General features: G+C 38.3%; 1 protein-coding gene across 1 annotated transcript in view; it reads left to right on the top strand.

The window, feature by feature from the left end:
- git1 (G protein-coupled receptor kinase interacting ArfGAP 1) overlaps positions 1 to 13,291 on the top strand; it is a 218,084-nt gene that overhangs the window by 194,135 nt on the left and 10,658 nt on the right. The window contains exons 17-18 of the mRNA XM_043718410.1: positions 886 to 1,104; positions 4,006 to 4,116. Of these exons, the coding sequence (XP_043574345.1) occupies positions 886 to 1,104; positions 4,006 to 4,116 (330 nt within the window). The remainder of the gene's footprint in view (positions 1 to 885; positions 1,105 to 4,005; positions 4,117 to 13,291) is intronic.

The following is a 13,291-nucleotide window of genomic DNA, read 5'->3' as shown; positions in this document are numbered from 1 at the left end:
GGGCCGAAGGGCCTGTTTCCACACTGTAAGTAATCTAATCTAAGTAATCTAATCTAATCTAAACTGAATTTGCCCTAATTTCTCTCTCAACTGCTTCTGACCAATTATTTTTTGTATAACGTTGTAGTTTTGAGCATCATTAGTGTGTGTAATATGCAAATAAGATACACCATGAACATCTAACTGAGGTGTGAATATTCCTGTAGTTAGTCTTCATAAATAGACTTAATAAATTAGCAAGACATCAAGCAGATTTAAGGTCTAATAATTTAACTATTTTGTTCCTGTTTAACTGCACAGTCTCTCTTCTAGGTATTCAAGGTTTTTTTTTAGTTATTTTGGGGGCCTGGGACTAAGTTGATTGCTTTTTATGAGCCAGAACCAAATGACATCCTTCTATGTTTTAAATAAAACGACTTCCTCGATATTTAGTAGTGACTAATTTAGTTTTATCCCTTGCTTACCTTGATCAGCTATTCTGATGTAATCATTTTGCTAGTTTTCCATGTGGGAAATTGAGAAATTAAATATGTCCTGTAAATAATTTTTCTTTTCAGTATTTAATAGTTTCTTCAGATAGTATTAATCATCGCAGCCGATTTGGCCTGTTTCACCGGACAGAAAACAATGGTTACGATGGAACATTTATGCACAACCATGGAAATATTTAGTAATCATTGCTGAAGATGTCAATATGAATATGAAATATAAAACTATTTTGTCACATACAAAGTCACAGTTCTAGTTCTCCACATTTTCCTATACTCTGTTGCTCTCACCAATTTTAATAAAACAAATGTTTAAATTATGCATGAAGGTAGGTCCATACTCAATATTGCAATATTGTTTTAAGGCGTTATGGATCCATTTTTGTTTGCATTTCAGATTAACAAACTGCAGACAGAAAATGCACAAATGAAACAACAAACACCTAGTCTGCATCCGTCACCAACTACCAGTGACCGACAGGACCTTGCTCCCCATGCAAGCACAAGTAGACGTGATCGGCAAGCTGTATCCATGTACGAAACCAGATCTGGACAGAAATCTTTTGGACAGGCTGCTGATGACATTACTACAAGACTTCAGTCTTTAGATTGCAATGTGAGTTAATGTTTTATAATACTGATTTCATTTCAAAGTGCCATAATTGTTTTCATCGGTGGTGGGCAAGTTGTTGGAGGGAATCCTGAGGGACAGGATTTTCATGTGTTTGGAAAGGGGGGGAATAATTAGGGATAGTTGATATGGCTTTGTGCATAGGAAGTCATGTCTCACGGATTTGATTGAGTTTTTTGAATAAATAACAAAGTTGACTGATGAGGGCAGAGCAGTAGATGTGATCGATATGGACTTCAGTAAGGCATTCGACAAGGTTCCTCATGGGAGACTGGTTAACAAAGTTATAGCTCATGGAATACAGGGAGAATTTGCCATTTGGTTACAGAAGTGCCTCAAAGGTAGAAGACAGAGGGTGGTGGTGGAGGGTTACTTTTCAGAGTGAAGGCCTGTGACCAGTGTAGTGCCACAAGGATCAGTGCTGGGTCCACTACCTTTTGTCATTTATAAATGATTTGGGTGTGAGCATAGGAGGTATAGTTAGTAAGTTTGCAGATAACACCAAAATTGGAGACGTAGTGGACAGCGAAGAAGGTTATCTCATTACAACGGGATCTTGATCAGATGGGCCAATGAGTTGAAGAGTGGCAGATGGAGTTTAATTTAGATAAATGCAAGGTGCTGCATTTTGGGAAAATAAATCTTAGCAGGACTTAGACACTTAATGCTAAGGTCCTGGGGAGTGTTGCTGAACAAAGAGACCTTGGAGTGCAGATTCATAGCTGCTTGAAAGTGAAGTTGCAGGTAGATGGATAGTGAAGGCGGCGTTTAGTGTGCTTTCCTTTATTGGTCAGAGCATTGAGTACAGGAGTTGAGAGATTATGTTGCGGCTGTATAGGACATTGGTTAGGCCACTTTTGGAATATTGCACACAATTCTTCTCCCCTTCCTATCAAAAGATCTTCTGAAACTTGAAAGGGTTCAGAAAAGATATACAAGGATTTTGCCAGTGCTATAGGTACCTATAGGGAGAGGTTGAATATGCAGGGGCTGTTTCCTCTGGAGGGTCAGAGGCTGAGGGGTGACCTTATAGAGGTTTATAAAATCATGAGCGGTGTGGACAGGGTAAATAGACAAGGTATTTTCCCTGGGGTGGAGGTGTCCAGAACTAGAGGGCGTAAGTTTAGGGCAAGAGGGGAAAGATATAAAAGCAGCCTAAGGGGCAACTTTTTCACGCAGAGGGTGGTGCGTGTGTGGAATGAACTGCTAGAGGAAGTGGGGGAGGCTGGTACAGTTACAACATTCAAAAGGCATCTGGATGGGTATATGAATAAGAAGGGTTCAAAGTGACATGGGCTAAGTGCTAGCAAATAGGACTGGATCAGGTTAGGATATCTGGTTGGCATTGGATGAGTTGGACTGAAGGATCTGTTTCTGTGCTGTACATCTCTATGAATGTATGAACTGCTCAATCCATATGAACAAGGCTATAATATCTCTTCAGAATAGACACCATAAGCAGTAGTGCTATAACTGTCTTATTTTTATGATGCCAAATTTTGACAAAAAGTTTTTCTTTTAATTAACTAATATTTTATCTTCTAACCCTAACTGCAGTACAGATTTCTGATTATAATTTGTAGGTGAGCTGCTTTTTGGGCAGATGGGCTGTTGGACAATTTGTACTCAGCATTTAAGTCTGTATAATGCTTTTATTCATACCATAAAGTGGCCATAGCTAACACACATGTGGGAATTTTAAACTGTTCTATCAGGAAAGAGATTTGCAGATGTTTGTAGCATTGAAGAATTAATTTTACAGATGCTGCAATTAGCACTACTTTTGGTCCTAGCTTTTGTGTGCAATTTGCAGAATAGAATACTTTATTTTGGTGTTCCTATGTTATCTGTAAAATCAAAATATTCAAGTGAGAATTTTTGTTTCACTTCTGTTTTCTTGTTGGGAACCACTGTTTTTTTGATTCTTTTAGCTGAATTTAAATATCTACCATTACCTTAATTAATTGAATTTAATTATGTAGTTAAGCTCTTTTTCAATTGAGGAAATCACATTACTTTTTCAAATTACAAATTCTGCTAATTTCTAACACTGGATTGACCAAACATGTTTAAGACAGTTATCGTGAAAGTTGCTGTCTAAAGTCTTTGAATTGGCTCTGTCCCCTTGCTTTGGCTAGGGAAAAAAAAATTGTTGTAAATTTTGAAAATGAACTGAGTCCAAGACCCATTCACTAATTATCTCAACATATTTAGGAATCTATGGCTGTAGTCAATCTAGTACCTAGAACAAAAGCTACGGGAGTCACTTCCAGAATTAATGCCCTCCGAAAATAAAATTTGTACTGAAATAACTGCTTTGGAGACATAAATATTTGAAGGTGTACATTTAAAAATTTGAATGAAATTGTACTGTCTTAAAGATATTTGAAATCATGCATTTTGGATTTGCACATACAGATCATAGATGTATCAAAAATTTCAAGTAGTTGAAACAATTTTTCTAAAAGTATTTTCATCTGATAATTGCTAATAGCTCAAATTATCTAGAAAAGTGATCAAGCTTAATTAAATCATGACAACATAATTAAGTTAATTAATCATTTATGTTCACTGTTGTTTGAGAAAAGATAAATAATGGAAGTCACATTGCTTCATCACAAAGTTTTGCTTGAATGTTTCCTCACTTGTGCTGATTTGTTTCAATAGTTCAGTATGCACGTTGCATTAACAGAATTCGTAATCTTCTACTAGATCTGACTCAAGATGACTGCTTTTGTTTGACTACTTCCGCATGAGATTGTTTAACCATTATTTATCTACGTAATGCAAGTTGGCTTTAACAAGTTACATGCATGGTTTATTTTGTAAAAATTCATTACTGTCAATGTGCATGCCATTGTTTACACTGTCCCTTCCATGTTACAGATTCGCAGGGGTGTCTCCGTGACCTCTGTACCCTTTCCCTTCTCTCCGCTGCACTCCTGTTCACAGGACTGCGGCAGATCCGTGGTTAAGTACCATCTCAGTTGGGCTCAAGTAAGAAGGGGCAGAAAGGATGCCAGCAAGTGTTGTAGGAGTGTCCATGCCTTTTGCATGGATTTTGCTCTAACTATAATCTTTGCTTTTCTTTTCACTTCAAAAATGGGCAAGTTATTTTTTGGAATGCTTAGTTGAATATGTCAAAAAAAAACCTTTCAAACAACTTTTTTTGAATTGTGGAATAATTGAACGTGAAACTGCATATTGTAAAAAAGTTTCAGTGCAATGTAGACAGACAGGTTCATAAATATGGAGAAAGTGAGGACTGCAGATGCTGGAGATCAGAGTCGAGAGTGTGATGCTGGAGAAACACAGCAAGTTAGGCAGCATCTGAGGAGCAGGAGAATTGATGAGATTCCTGAAGGAGGGCTTTGTCCGAAACGTCAATTCTCCTGCTCCTCGAGTGCTTTTCCAGCACCACACTCTTGAGATTCATGAGTATATCCAAGCTCTATTCTTATTATACCATGGTTGAAACTTTAAATTTGCCATAAAAACATTAGCACAGTAGGAGCAATTTGACCTGTCATGCAGTGATCACTTTCTCATGGAATAACCCACCAATGGAAATTCACCCTTTTCAGACGTCTGGTATGTTATAATGGAACTTACACCGTCAGTAATTTGATGCAGAAGCAGATTATATTGTCAAGTTGACCTGCGTACAGATTAAAATTGGCAACTTTACATTTAATCAACTTCATAGTAGACTTGAATACAAACTTGGTCATTTGAAAAAGGGCTTCAAAACTTCTGCTGTAAACCATTTATTAATACAATTTGCATTAGTAAAGAAAATTGGATGTCTGTGACCTATTATCTGAGAGATGTTCACACCAATTTTGCTAATTAATTTATTTGACTAATAACGTGGGTGACATCTGAAAGACAAAGCAATAAAGTTTTATTCCTCAATCTTCAAACTTTTGTGTTAAGTAGCCTCAAATCAGTTTTGAATTAAGAGGTTGTTTAGTTGGGCAGTTGAGTGTAGGATAAGGAAGTTAAGGGTATGCGTAATCGTAATTGGGCTGTTAGAAGTGAAATCGGGAAACATTTTGTTTTAATGAAGTAGAATACAAAGTTTGAATTTCTTTGCCTCCCACGCGTGGAAAAAGAATGCAAGGTCATCTGTTTTCAAGACAGTTTGTTAGATGGAATTGAGGTTCATATGCTTCTGTTTTATGTAATCTTCCATACTGAGGGGATGAAGAATTCATCATTAGACTTTTATTTACAGACTAGATTAACAACTTTTACAAAACTTGGGAAAAAAACCTATACAGAATTTTGATGCTGCTATTTTTAACAAAATCTCAAACATATATATCCTGTTTATTTTGAGTTGTGGTTGTGAATTTTTTTCTGTAGCTTTACTGTATCTGGTTTAGAAGTGGTCTGAGAGCTAAATGAGGATTATTCCAGCTGTGCTCAAGAAGCTACACAATGAAACAAAATGGGGATAGAATAAAGTGAATTGAAATGGGTATGCGTTGTGCATTCCAAAAGATGAGCCCCTCTTGCTCAGCTGTTACTATTAACATTGCTTATTTAAATAATGCTTCCCTTTTAACAGTCCTAACATCTTTTCACTGTTGAATAACATGAGAATAGCATAATGACCTTTAGTGATCACATTTTGTCAAGCAAGGCCATTTGCCGTTCAAGTATTCTACTTTTTTGGTTTGTGCTGATTATTCCTGTTTCCCACATGTTAACCCTTTGAGCTTTTCTCTTTTCTCCCTCTTTCAGCTGTATTAAGACACAGATTTTGTAAATTTAACAATTTATCAGCTGCTTTTATTTATGTTTTAATAGCAGGTATGGAAACTATTAACTGAAGCGTATTAAAATTTAACATCTGTTTTTTTAATAGTCTATTATACAAAAAGTCTTTGAGGGTTCAGGAGATCAATGGTAACGTGGCTAAACAAAATCAGCAGTGGGTCAAATTATTGAAGGAAAATAATCAAGATCTTAATGTTGCCCAGACAAACTAGGGATACCTTTCTATTTATCAAAAATGTATTTCTTTCCTTGTGAGTGGCTTTCTTTTGTCTTGTTTCCTGATGAGTAAGACACTCAATTTTTTAACTGATTTGGTGGCAGTTAATGCAAGTAGTTGCCTTTCCCTCAAATACTTTTGTCCATTTTCAATTTACAAAATCTGATTCAAAACTTAATGTGATGGTCTTAAAGGAAAACGTAGAACTTTCTCCTACTCCTCAGAGGCAGTGGTGCTGAAATGGTTAGGACCTATTTATGTTCCCATTAGTGGGATTTATGGTCAGTTCTTGCCGAATTTTGTAGAAGCAAAGGCACTGGAATATTTAATGCGCAGGAGACCTTACATTTACAGCTCAACATCATCATCTCAGTGACAATAAATGCTGGCCTTGCCAATGACACTCTGGTCCCATGTACGAATTTTTAAAAATTGGAAACGGTTATTGTTGCTGTCCTCAAAGGGTTAATTTGGCATTTATTTGACTATATTTGGAATTGTTACATTACAATCAGACTCTTTAATATTGTCCTTGTAAAGCAAAAGGTGAATCTTTTAATAATAGAAAACTGTATGAAGAAGGCATCGTACATAATGGCAGATGATTCTGAGACCTCACTGTTCAGGGAGGAATGGGGGCTCTGAAAGCTTGCAGTTTCAAATAAACCTGGATTATAACCTGGTGTCATGAGATTTTTGACTTTGTTCAGGGATAGTCAACTTTTGCTTGCAAAGCTATGCTGAATCAAGATTTAGTTAAGGTTTGAAGTTACAAGTGTCTTTCAACTCCTTTGTCTTTCATCCTTTAGACTATGGGTTTGGAGGTCAAGATATTTTGGATTCTGTAAATCTGAAAGAGAAACAGAAAATAAGGCATAGGAGCAGAAATTACACCTTTTGGCCCATCGAGTCTGCACCACCATTCAATTGTGGCTGATATGCTTCTCAATCCCATTTTCCTGCCTTTTCCCCATAACCTTTGATCCTCTTAATCAAGAATCTATCTATCTCTGACTTAAATATACTCGATGACCTAGGCTCCAGCCTTCTGTGGCAATTAATTCCAAATATCCACCACACTCTGGCTGAAGAAGTTTCTCCTCGACCCTGGTCTTAAGGATCTTCCCTTTATACTAAGAATGTGCCCTTGGGTTCAAGCCTGTCCTGCGAATAGAAACATCTTCCCAACCTCCACTCTACCTAGGCCTTTCAGTATTCTGTAAGTTTCAATTCGATCCTGCACCCCCCCACCCCTGTGACTGCAGAAATGAGTTTGAGACCTGTCTGACTTTTCATTATGAAACCACAGACTTAAAGAGAAGACTTGATTTTTAAACTTAGATTTCAATGCTTATTGGGTATGTTCCATAACTTAAACACAAAAACAATATTTTATTTCAAATCTTGCTGTATGGAAACTTAGTATTGAGAAGAAGGGAAATCAAATCTGCAGCCAGCTTCTTATGCAGTATGAGAAAACTGCTTTTGAAATAGAAAACTGTGATGTATTGGAACCATCTGCCATAGTTTAGGTATTTCCAACTTTGTTAAAACTTATTCTCTTCTGACAAATGCATGCACTTTTATTAGTTTTCTGTTAATCCTAAAACTGCTGACACTTTGGGTGTAAGGATATGTCAAGAAGTTGAAAATATCTAAACGTTTCTTTAGTGTATGCCAGTAAAGTTTAATTGTAAAACTTACGATTTATAGCATTCAAAAGGTTGAAGAAATCTGAGATTTCAGAGCTAGTTTTGCTAACCTGTGAATATAATAGATATTGGATGTAGGTTTGTTTGCTGAGCTGGAAGTTTTCTTTTCAGACGTTTCGTCACCATACTAGGTAACATCAGTGAGCCTCCGGGTGAAGCACTGATGGCATGGCCCACTTTGTTTGTGATTAGGTTTCCTTGGGTGGTTGATGTCATTTCCTGTTCTTTTTCTCAGGGGGTGGTAAATGGGGTCCAAGTCAATGCATTTGTTGATAGAGTTCCAATTGGAATGCCATGCTTCTAGGAATTCTCGTACGCATCTCTGTTTGGCTTGTCTCAGAAATGACTGCCAGACTACTCAGACCTCTTGGTATCATGGTAGCCCACAAACCCATCAACACGATAAAACAGCAATTAATGAACTTGAAAGACCCAATACAGACAAAAAGCAAAACTAATGTAATTTACAAAATACCTTGCAAGAACTGAAACAAACACTGCATTGGACAAATAGGCACAAAACTAACCACCTGGATACATGAACATCAACCAGCCACAAAAAGACATGACCCACTCTCACTAGTATCCTTGCAACAGATGAGGAAGGACATCACTTCGACTGGGACATCACATCCATCCTAGGACAAGCCAAACAGAGAGACGCACGAGAATTCGTAGAAGCTTGGCATTCCAACCAGAACACACTCAACAAACACATTGACTTGGATCCTATTTACCACCCCTGAGAAAAAGAACAAGAAATGACATCACCTAAACACACAAATATAAAGTGGGCCATGCCACCAGTGCTTCATCTGGAGGATCACTGAAAATGTTACCTGGTATGGTGATGAAATGTCTGAAAATGAACCTTCCAGCTCAGCAAGCAAACCTACAGCCAGAACCTCAACCTGAGCTACAAATCTTCTCAAAACTCGATAATAGGTATTGTTATGGCATTCTTACTACGTCAGTATAGTTTGAAATTAAAACAGCCATTCAAGAACTGCCATTGAGAATTGGATGTTCTGCAGTCATACCTAGTCCACATTTCCACAGCAATTTCCAACTGCATTCAGTAGTTGGTTAGATCCACACTATTCATTGAAGCATTCTGTGAACTCCTAGTAATACAGCTGGGAAATTTGTACTTTGCAAATACCACTTGAATTCATAATTTTTTTTAAGAAATCATTGAAACTAATCTTTTCCTATTTGAAATGAAGCAAGTATATGATTGGTATGAGTGAGAGAATGTGCCGATCCCCTCTCCTGAAGCTTCCCCACTCTCCCCACCCAAGCCACTCTAGTGATGGAAAGGGATTTACCTCAGGGTAAGAGTTATAGCTAGGGGAAAGGCAATTACAATGCGATTACGCAAGATTTATGATGCATAGGATGGGGAAGGAAACTGCAGGGGATGGGCACAATTGAAATGAGCTTATTCAAGGACCAGCTACTGCGGGTCCTTGATAAGTATGTGCCTGTCAGGCAGGGAGGAAGTTGTCCAGTGCGGGAGCCAGGGTTTACTAAGGAAGTTGAATCTCTTGTCAAGAGGAAAAAGGCGGCTTGTATTAGGATGAGTTGTGATGGCTCAGTTAGGGCGCTAGTTATAAGTTAGCCAGGAAAGAACTAAAGAGAGAGCTAAGAGGGGACTTGAGAAGTTATAGGCGGATAGGATCAAGGAAAACCAAAAGGCTTTCTATAACTCTATCAGGAATTTTTAAAAAATGACTAGAGTAAGATTAGGGCTAATTAAGCATTGTAGCGGGGAGTCAGAGGAGATGGAGAAGCGCTAAATGAATATTTTTTGTCGGTATTCACACTAAAACAAGACAATGTGGTCGAGGAGATAGGTCAATGTGGACTGATGTGCAGGCTACTAGATTAGATAGGATTGAGGTGCATAAGGAGCAGGTGTTAGCAATTCTGGAAAGTGTAAAAATAGATAAGTCCCTAGGGCCGGATGGGATTTATCCTAGGATTCTTTGGGAAGCAAGGGATGAGATTGCCGAGCCTTTGGTTTTGATCTTTCTATTGTCATTGTCTGCAGAATAGTGCCAGAGACTGGAGGATAGCAAATGTCCCCTTGTTCAAGAAGGGGAGAAGAGACCACCCTGGAATTCATAGACCTGTGAACCTTACGTCGGTTGTGGATAAAGTGTTGGAAAGGGTCATAAGAGAGGACTTATAATCATCTACAGAGGAATAAGTTGATTATGGATAGTCAACACAATTTTGTGAAGAGTAGGTCATACCTCTCAAACCTTATTGAGTTCTTTGAGATGGTGACCAAACAGGTGGATGAGGGTAAAATAGTCGATGTGGTGTATATGGATTTCATTAAAGTGTTTGATAAGGTGTCCCATGTTAGGCTATTGCACAAAATACGGAGGCATGGGATTGAGGATGATTTAGCAGTTTGGATCAGAAATTGGCTAGCTGAAAGGAGACAGAGGGTGGTGGTTGATGGGAAATGTTCATCCTGGAGTTCAGTTACTAGTGGTGTACCACAAGGATCTGTTTTGGATCCACTGTTGGTTGTCATTTACATAAATTACCTGGATGAGGGCATAGAAGGCTGGATTAGTAAATTTGCGGATGACACGAAGGTCAATAGAGTTATGGATCGTGACTAAGAATGTTGTAGGTTGCAGAGCGACATAGATAAGCTGCAGAATTTGGCTGCAAGGTGGCAAATAGAGTTTAATGTGGAAAAGTGTCAGGTGATTCACTTTGGAAGGAGTAACAGGAATAAAGAGTACTGGACTCATGGTAAGATTCTTGGTAGCACAAATGAGCAGAGAGATCTCAGTGTCCAGGTACATAGATCTTTGCAAGTTACCACCCAGGTTGATAGGGTTGTTAAGAAGGCATACGGTGTATTCGTTTTTATTGGTAGAAGGATCGAGTTTCAAAACCACGAGATCATCATGCCGCTGTACAAAACTCTGGTGCAGCCACATTTGGAGTATTACGTACAGTTCTGGTCACCGCATTATAGGAAAGAAGCAGACGCTTTGGAAAGGGTTCAGAGGAGATTTACTTGGACGTTGCCTGGTATGGAGGCAAGGTCTTACGAGGAAAGGCTGAGAGACTTGAGGCTGTTTTTGTTAGTGAGAAGAAGGTTGAAAAGCAACTTAATTGAGATATACAAGATAATCAGAGGATTAGATAGCTTGGACAGTGAGAGCCTTTTTCTTCAGATAGCGATGGCTAGCACAAGGGGACATAACTTTAAATTGAGGAGTGATAGATATAGGTCAGACGTCAGAGGTAGTTTCTTTACTCTGAGATAGAAGGGGTGTGCAATGCACTGCCTGCAACAGAATAGATTCGCCAACTTTAAGGACATTTAATTGGTTATTGCATAGGCATAGAGACGAGAATGGGATAGTGTAGGTTAGATGAGCTTCAGATTGGTTCCACGGGTCGGCGCAACATCGAGTGCCGAAGGGCCTGTACTGCACTGTAATGTTCTACATTCTACCTAACAGCTTGTGTTCTGAACAGTTCCGCTGGGATGAGTGCCCGCTCATTAGATTAGATTCCCCACAGTATGGAAACAGGCCCTTCAGCCCAACAGGTCCACACCGACCCTCCGAAGAATAAACCACCCAGACCCATTCCCCTATCCTATATTTACCCCGGACTAAAGCACCTAACATTAAGGGCAATTTAGCACGGCCAATTCATCTGGCCTGCACATCTTTGGACTGTGGGATGAACCGGGGTACCTGCAGGAAACCCACACAGCCTCACTGAGAATGTCCATATTATTATTTTTGTTTCTTTATAATAGTTTCCATAAGATTTTATAAATCTTGCTGTTAAATGTGAATCTCATATCTATTTCAGTGAAACTTGTGTTTTTACCTTTTTCATTCTTTACAGTTCCTGGTTATAATTTCATGAAATGATGAAATTAACTTTGTAATTAATTATGGGATTCTCCAGTTGGGCATTTGAAAACATTGTTCAAACAATTTACTATCAAACATTCAACAATTTACTGTTAAAAAGTAGAATTTATTCCATTCGTTATCCCAAATGAAATTATGGAGTTCATTTAAGTGTATAATGATCAAATAATTTTAATGTATACTCAGTCTTTGAACAGCACCTGATAAAAGGGTCAGGGCTGTGGAGTCAGTTTGGTGAATAATTATTTTGTAACATTTTTTGTTTGTTCCTGCTACTTAAATTAGAAATGTTTCTAAGTAAGTACACACTGTAGAGATATTACAGTTTTTATGACTACTTTATTAATCTGGAACTAGATTAAATACAATGAAATGGAGGTTGAAGATGGAACAGTAATAAGTGAGTTCAGACAAGCATGGGTGTGATTTTCGAGGAAGTGATGACTGTATTGGGAGTACAAAAGCTGTGTTTGAAGCTATACAGTTGACAGTAATTGGCTAAAGTAGGAGCAAGAAAGGAAGTAGCATGATTAAGCATTAATGTTTAGCCATTGAAAGATCAGAAGGCTCCTTACTCTGATATTCCTTTTACACCTAATCGCGATCTGCAATTTTTATATACAAAATTAAGACACAAAACAGCATCAGAATGTTTTTGCGTCTAATGGAGGTGCCAATTCTAAATCGGTATCAGTAGTATGACAGAACCTTCTGGAAGCAGGTAGGGGTTGGGGTATCTTTACCCAATGCAAATTCTGCTTGTAAAGAACTGGCTCTGTTTATAGTGAAGGAATAAAGTCTGCCCTTATTGAATCTAACTATCCTGTCATTCCTGAAAAGTTTAAAAACATTTACTAGAGAAGGTGCAAAACTTGACCTACTCTTGGGAAATAAGGCAGGGCAGGTGACTGAGGTGTCAGTGAGGGAGCGCTTTGGGGCCAGCGACCATAATTTTATTCGTTTTAAAATAGTGATGGAAAAGGATAGACCAGATCTAAAAGTTGAAGTTCTAAATTGGAGAAAGGCCAATTTTGATGGTATTAGGCAAGAACTTTCAAAAGCTGACTGGAGGCAGATGTTCACAGGTAAAGGGACAGCTGGAAAATGAGAAGCCTTCAGAAATGAGATAATGAGCGTTCAGTGACAGTATATTCCTGTTAGGGTGAAAGGGAAGGCTGGTAGGTATAGGGAATGCTGGATGACTAAAGAAATTGAGGGTTTAGTTAAGAAAAAGAAGGAAGCATATGTCAGGTACAGACAGGATAGATCGAGTGAATCCTTACGAGTATAAAAAAAGTAGGAGTGTACTTAAGAGGGAATTCAGGAGGGCAAGACGGGGACATAGCTTTGGCAAATACAATTAGGGAGAATCCAAAGGGTTTTTACAAATACATTAAGGACAAAAGGGTAACTAGGGAGAGAATAGGGCCCCTCAAAGATCAGCAAGGCGGCCTTTGTGTGGAGCCACAGAAAATGGGAGAGATACTAAATGAATATTTTGCATCAGTATTTACTGTGGAAAAGGATATGGAAGA

The sequence above is a fragment of the Chiloscyllium plagiosum genome, chromosome 28, assembly GCF_004010195.1.
Source record: "Chiloscyllium plagiosum isolate BGI_BamShark_2017 chromosome 28, ASM401019v2, whole genome shotgun sequence".
Classification (NCBI taxonomy): domain Eukaryota; kingdom Metazoa; phylum Chordata; class Chondrichthyes; order Orectolobiformes; family Hemiscylliidae; genus Chiloscyllium; species Chiloscyllium plagiosum.
The sequence above is the reverse complement of the archived record's forward strand: the minus strand, read 5'-3'. Positions and strand labels throughout refer to the sequence as shown.